Below are 7,500 nucleotides of genomic sequence, written 5' to 3'. Positions count from 1 at the left end.
GTTATTGTTGTTATTATTGTTATTATCATTATTACTATTATTATTACTACCATTTTCATTGAATTAAAGTTAATGTTCAGTCAAAGCCAAATGGATGATTTAGTTACAATATTATTTTAGATAACAATTGATAATAATTGACTGCTTCTGACTAAGGCCATTCAGTAATGGCTAACATAGAAATTGTTCAGGATTAATGTGAGCATTTCTTTTTTCTAGGGAGTTGTAAATATAAACAAGAAAGATGTTTGGTTTTATGAAGAAAGACAAGGACAAGGAGGATGAGAAGAAGAAGAAAAAAGACAAAAAGGACCGCAAGGAGGCCAAGCGATCTAAAGATAGAGCCACACTGACGCTAGACGAGCTCAAGAGACTAGATGAAGCTCGACGGAGTCTCATTGGAAAGAGCAGAAAGAAGAAGGAGGATAAACTACCCAGTGGCATCACGGCTGACTACATGGAACAGTTCAGGTCTGGGCTGGGCAGTGATCAGTCCGAGGTGGATTTGAGTTCGGCTGGAACCTTCCAAGAGCTGAGAGAGCGCTATGAGGCCATGGCATCAGCCTCAAGCCTCCACAGTGACTCGAGCAGCGATGGGATCTCACTGAGGTCTGGTTCTGGTCTTCCTCCGAGGCCTCCTAAGAGAGGGATTCTAAAAGGCCGTGCTGATGGGGAGGGGACAGAGTATCAGGGCGTCAAAGGCGATATAGATGACGAGTCTAGCCTGCTTCAAAACACTATGCAAAACGAATTAATAATGTATGAAAATCTCCTGCAGGAAAAAGGGATAGTAGAAGCCCAGAGATTGTCAATCACGTCCTTAACAAGTCCCCGTAGAGTGTCCAATGGGTCAGCCCCTGTGAGCCCGAGAAGCCCCCCGCAGAAGGTCATGAGCCCCATACAACCCACACATCCTAAGTTCATTGTGGAGCATGCACCCCCTGAGGTGCCTGACCCCACCAGTCCACCTCCTACACCCACCAGTCCCATTCCTGTAGGAGAGAGTGTCGGCCACCATCACACCAAAACTTTTGCTGTAGACCTGAGACTACCAGAACTAGTGCCTCCTCAGCCTCCAGCACCACGCACCCTCACCATCCCTCGCTCACCAGCAGGAGACTTTGGCTTCTCATTGAGGAGGGCGCAGGTTGTGGAGCGAGGTCCTGACAACTCCGAGACCAGGCGCACTATTGTCTTTGCTGAGCCAGGTGCTGTTGGAAGGGCCAATGTCACAGGGCTCCTACCTGGTGACCGGTTACTACAGGTCAATGGCATTAGTGTAGAAAATAAAATACGTGATGAAATAATTGAACTAATCAAGGCATCACCCGACTGTGTCACACTTGTGGTAAGTACCTGGAGCTTTTTTTTGTTGAGTTTTCTGAGTCCTCATCTCCTTTCTACTTTTTTGTTGTTCTTCGCACACTAACTAGCTTTTTCTTACTGTTTATGGTTTATATTATGTGATATTGAAAGTTCTGTATTCGTAATCTTATGTCAGCAAGATAATTTCCAATGATTAACTAGAACAGTAAGACAATATGTATGTATTATGATGTATATATATACAATATATATGTGTGTGGTTGTGCACTTGCTTGTATGTGTGTTTATAAATAAGTATTTGTTAGAACATACATTTAAGTGTGTGTTTGCTTGTGTTGATATGGCTGTGAGTCTATATTTATCTGAATGATCTCACAGGATGATGCAGTCATTTGGGAAATTATAGCATTTATTTAGCAAGGAAAATTTTTTGGGTCATATTTTATTTTCTCATAATCATCTCTTATTTTCTCTAGTTACTTTTTTGAAATTGCTTGTAATTTTTTTTTTAATTCCTTTATGATTATGTGAGGCCTAAAATAGATGAATTAATAAGATATGTAAGATCTCATGTAGCTCCTTGGGTTAGTATGATTTGATTATTATACAGTTTCTATAAGTCCTGATAAGTATGTACTCTTTCATGTTGTGGACAGAAAATAATTTGGAGAAGTCTTATGCCTGTTTGCTTCTATTTGTCTGTGTGTGTGTTTATGTATGTATATCGATTTTCTCTGTGATTCAGACAAAAACAAGACATAATTTGTAACAAAAAGGAACTAAGGTTATTGGCCAATATGAAAATCTTTGGAAAAAAATAGACCCATTAGAGTAAGTGTGAGGGAGGGGAGAGTCCGTGGATGAATGAATAAATGAAGAATTAATAAGTGAGTGAGTGAGTGAATGAATAAATGAGCAAGTGAGTGAGGGACTAATTTTATATCCAGATGACTGGCCATTTGATCACTGAATGAGTGAATGAGGCAATGAATGAACGAGTGAGTGAGTGAGTGAGTGAGCAAGCGAGTGAGGGACTGATCTTGTATCTAGATGACTTGTCGTTTGATCACTGTGAGGTTTCCCGCTATTGGGTTAAGGGACATGGGTCTGGTGAACATAATCCAGTTACCCATGCTGTTATATGTTATTGGTTTATTTGTCGTTTTCTTGATGTACTTGTTTTTTTGTTTATTTATATATTATTTATTTTATGTATATTTATTTTGCTTCGTTATGTAGTATTGGTGCATGTATTCATGCCTTTGACTAGTTGATGAATCGGTTTGTTTGCTTGTTTGATGAAAAATTGGTCTGTTGGTTTGTTTGTTTGTTGATAAATCGGTTTCTCTCTTCGTTTATATTGTTTTTGTTGCCTGTTTACAATTATGCTTCTTTTTCTGTGCCTCTAACTATGAGCTCTGAATGGACACAGCATTGAAACCTCACGATGTTTAACGGAATAGTGAGGTTGGGGCGGGACGGTATGCACAGCTCTGGCCCGCTGCACAGTCGCCTCTTTCAGTGATGTTGCGTAATTTCTTTCTTTGTTGGTGTTGCATTGGCCGATCACATTTTTCTGTGTTGTATAGCCATATTCGTGATCATATTCTTGTGTGTGCTGTGTAATCGTATTCCTGATCATATTTTTAAAAGTATGGCGTAGGCCTCATCGTTTTCTTAATGGTATTCTTGTTAAGTATTTTTCGTATTCTTCATTGGTAGTACCCTCAATCCCAGGTCGAAAAACTCCACCATCAACACCAGTAGTCCTTATTACCAAGGTCATTTACAGTAGACCTTGGCTAAAAGATACCACGACGTTATTGCGTGTTCAGAAGTCGGACCTCCGCCCCCTCCCTCTCCCCTCCCTCCCTCCTCGGCTGTCTGGTATCCTCGGAACCGGTTGTCGAGCCGTCGGTACCGTCGGAGTGACTCACGATGCTTGTTGCGGGTGTGGGCGTCATCTCCGTGCGTGACGGGGTACTGCCACGGGGGTCATGGCGCCGCGCCAAGTTGTAGAGAGGGTGCCATGCCCGAGCATAGGGGAGTGGAAGCGGTGGCGGGGAAGGGGGAGAAGGGAGGCGGAAGAGGGGAGAGGGGAGAGGGAAGGAGGGAAGAAGGGGGAGGGAGGGGGAGAAGGAGAAGAAGAAGGAAGAATTTCGCGCGCGTTAATTTCACTTCAAATTGCTACCGCGTGGCTTGTTATGGCGTCGAGGCGGTTGGTTAGAGGAGAGGAAGTTGGCGATTTAGGTCCTTGAGGCGACGGCGAAGGAGCGGGCGAAGGAAAGGGCGGAGGAGTGGGTGAAGGAGAGGGCGAAGGAGAGGGCAGAGTAGAGGGCGAAGGAGAGGGCAGAGGAGAGGGCGAAGGAGAAGGCGAAGGAGAGGGCGGAGGAATGGGTGAAGGAGAGGGCGAAGGAAAGGGCAGAGGAGAGGGCGAAGGAGAGGGCAGAGGAGAGGGCGAAGGAGAGGGCAGAGGAGAGGGCAGAGGAGAGGGCGAAGGAGAAGGCGAAGGAGAGGGCGGAGGAGTGGGTGAAGGAGAGGGCGAAGGAGAGGGTGAAGGAGGAGTTCCCAATCACGGGCGGCGGCGGTGTGTGTGTGTGTGGGGGGGGGGGGGGGGGCATCACGGTGCCACCTGACCCCGGAGATCACAGGATGGCGGAAGGAGGATGAGAGAGGGAAGGAAAGGAGGAATGAATGAATGAATGAAGGAAGGAAGGAAGAATTTATGAAAATAAGTAAGGGATCAAGTGAATTAAGAAAGAGAGACATAGGGAGAGAGAGAACGAGAACGAGAACGCGAAAGCGAAAGAGGGAAGAGAAAGAAAGTGTAATTTTACCACGGGCGAGGACGGATTAGTACGCCCAGACGCCTCGGCTTCACCCGCTGGAGTGTTCTCTTGTCGTGCACAAAGACAACAAGGAAAGTTCTTGGTTTCTTTTGGGGTCCGAGTGCATTGTGTCGCTGCTCGCGGAATAGGGTGTGAAAGGAGAAGGGTGTGTGGTGGGGGGGGGGGCGAGAGGAAGAGGGAGAATGGGGTAAAGGAATGAGGGAGAAAGGGGGGGATAGGAATGGAGGAGAAGGGGTGATGAGGAATGAGGGAGATGGGAGAGATAGGAAAGGAGGAGAAGGGGTGATGAGGAATGAGGGAGATGGGAGAGATAGGAATGGAGGAGAAGGGGTGATGAGGGATAAGGGAGATGGGAGAGATAGGAATGGAGGAGAAGGGGGGATGAGGGATAAGGGAGATGGGAGAGATAGGAATGGAGGAGAAGGGGTGATGAGGAATAAGGGAGAAGGGGGAGATAGGAATGGAGGAGAAGGGGGAGATAGGAATGGAGGAGAAGGGGTGATGAGGAATGAGGGAGATGGGGTAGAAAGGAAGAAGGGAGAAAGAATGAAGGGGAATGAAGGAAAAAGGGTAAGAGAAGGAGGTGAGGAGGAATAAATGAGATGGGGATGAAGAGGAATGAGGGAAAGTGGGGAAAAGGAATAAGAGGGAAGGGGTACAGAGGAAAAAGGGAGAAAGTGTGAAAGAGGAACGAGTGGAAGGATAAGTGGAATGGGGGAGAAGCGATAAAGGGGAATGAGGGAGAAGGGAGACGGAGGAATAAAGAGGAAGAAGGTTAACAGTGTTAGGGAAAACTAGTAGAAAGGGAAGAGGGAGAGGTTATAAAGGAACACCAATAAAGAAACAAGAGAGAAAAGATATAGGAGAATGAGGGATAGAAGGCAAGGAAATAAGGATTGAGATACCCAGGGGGAAGAAGAGGAAATGAGAGAGAAGTAAGGAAAAACATGAATATGATAGAAAAGATTAAAGAAAGAGTAGAATTAATTCAGATAAAAAGAGATGAAAAGAGAATAGGAAGGAATACGGCAAAAGGAAAAAGAGAAAGAGCGAGAGAGATAAAAAACGAGATACAGAGATAACGATACGTGGAATATCACGGAAAAATATAAAGATAAAGACAGCAGCGAAGACAGAGAGAACAGAACAGTTAAAAGCTCCCTCTTATCTCCTCTCCGCGATAAGCGAGTCCCGTCCTCCGACCTCGCAGGGGAGCGGAGGCGCCGTTGCCAACTGGGCTTCGCCGGCGGTCATCTCCCGGGCCGCGCGGGCCGTTTCTCTCAAAGGGGGTGACGTCATCGGCTCTTCAGAGAGAGAGAGAGAGAGAGAGAGAGAGAAAAAGAAAGAAAGAAAGAAAGAAAGAAAGAAAGAAAGAAAGAAAGAAAGATCTTTCTTTCTTTCTTTCTTTCTTTCTTTCTTTCTCTCTCTCTCTCTCTCTCTGAAGAGCCGATGACGTCACCCCCTTTGAGAGAAACGGCAGAGAGAGAGAAAGAAAGAAAGAAAGAAAGAAAGAAAGAAAAGAAAAGTAAGAAGGAAAGAAAAAAAGAAAAAAAAGAGAAAGAAAAAAGAGAGTGAGTTAGTGAGTGTGTCGATCTCTTTGTAACTGTCTTTGTGCATGTATGCTGTATATGTTGGCCTAAGTATGTGCATTTTTATTTGTTATTGTGTGCATGTGTGTATTTGTTTCGTGTGTACAGTCCGTACATACATGTGTAAACGTGCGAGAGTCGATGCACATGATTTTCCTCGCCGAATGCCGCGCCGCCGCGTCCTGCGCGTGGCTGATCGGCGACCGTCGCGAGGCTCAGGCGGGCTCTCCCTTTGCATGTGGCTCCTTCCGGGCTCGCCAGCCCTCCACGGTTTTGGTTTATATCAGGATTTGATTTTTATTACTTCTATTGCTGTTTTATTATTATTTATTGATTGATTGTATTATTATTATTATTTGCTTTTTATTTTAATTTATTATTTTTTTCTTTCGTTGTTTTATTTTATTTCTATTTCATATTCCTTTTATTTTTATTTTTATTTTTATTGGCCCATATTCATTTTGTTGCACAGAAGCTTATCATTGTTGTGTCTTATCGCGGCCCAGAATTCTGGGAAAGCGAGATCTCGTATCGCACTTTTGCATTTTTCTCTCCGTTGTTTTTTTTTTTTTTTTTTTTTTTTTGCCTTCTTTCTTTTCTTTTTCTTATCTTTCTTATCTTTCTTATCTTTTTACTGTTTTCCCTTTTGCCTCTTTTTCTTCCATTCTTTTATTTTTGAATTTTTACTTTTTTTATTATTTTTTTCTTCTTCCCCTCCGCGATGTCCTTGCTCCTTTTTCTTGTGAGCTAACCCCCGGGGAGGGGGGGGGGTGAAGCATTAGTTGATTGGGGAAGAGGTGTGTGGTTGTGTGGGGTTGGGGGGGTGCGGGGAAGGGGGAGAAGGGGAGAGTGAGAAAGAGAAAGGTTGAGGGTGAGGAAGAGGGAAGGGGAGGAAAAGGAGGGAGGGAGATGGAAAATAGAGGGAGAGATATTGAACAGAGAGGGAAGGGAGGAATGTTGGTTAGGAAAAGGAAAAGAGAGAGAGAGCGAGAGCGCGAGAGAGAGGAAGAGAGAGCGAAAGAGGGGGGAAGAGAGAGAGGAGGGGAGAGGGCCGGGTGGAATGGTGCAGTATGCAAGAGGGAACCTGCAGCTGCATGTAAAGGGGATCAGGCATACTGAAGCTGCATTCCCGGTCTTTCGCGATTAATAGATATCTCTTTATCAAAGGGGAGTATTGTATATATTGTATATTATCATTATCATCACAATCATCGTCATCGTCATCGTCATCACCATCACCATCACCATTACCATCACCATCATCATCCTTGTCTTTTGTTATCATATATATATATATATATATATATATATATATATATATATATATATATATATATATATATGTGTGTGTGTGTGTGTGTGTGTGTGTGTGTGTGTGTGTGTGTGTGTGTGTGTGTGTGTGTGTGTGTGTGTGTGTGTGTGTTGCTAATATCGATATTATTACTATCGCTATTGTAATTATTTCCACTGTTGTTTTGCTGTCGTAAATTGCATTGCCAACCCAGTAATATATGCATTTCTTAATTTCATTTTTGATTTGTTTTTGTGAGACATTCTTGATGACTCAGTTGGGCGAATCCTGCAGAGGGAAGTTCCGGATTTTGGGACTGGTTGATAGGCAGATTGGTTTGTTTGTTTGTTTGTTTGATTATTTGTTTGTGCAGCGTTAAAGGTTTTGGTATTTCCGTTGTTGTTCTTGTTGTACTTATTATTATTATTATTATTATTATTATTAT

The 7,500-nt window shown here is 43.8% G+C and overlaps 1 protein-coding gene across 2 annotated transcripts in view; it reads left to right on the top strand.

Moving 5' to 3' along the window:
• The window catches only part of LOC113804106 (Myosin heavy chain-like), a 408,590-nt gene that overhangs the window by 5,596 nt on the left and 395,494 nt on the right, over positions 1-7,500 (top strand). For both annotated transcript variants that reach the window (XM_070145429.1, XM_070145427.1), the window contains exon 2: positions 220-1,348. In XM_070145429.1, coding sequence (XP_070001530.1) covers positions 245-1,348 — 1,104 coding nt within the window. In that variant the 5' untranslated portion in view covers positions 220-244. The remainder of the gene's footprint in view (positions 1-219; positions 1,349-7,500) is intronic.

Source organism: Penaeus vannamei, chromosome 33 (genome assembly GCF_042767895.1).
Source record: "Penaeus vannamei isolate JL-2024 chromosome 33, ASM4276789v1, whole genome shotgun sequence".
Taxonomy (NCBI): Eukaryota; Metazoa; Arthropoda; class Malacostraca; order Decapoda; family Penaeidae; genus Penaeus; species Penaeus vannamei.
The sequence above is the reverse complement of the archived record's forward strand: the minus strand, read 5'-3'. Positions and strand labels throughout refer to the sequence as shown.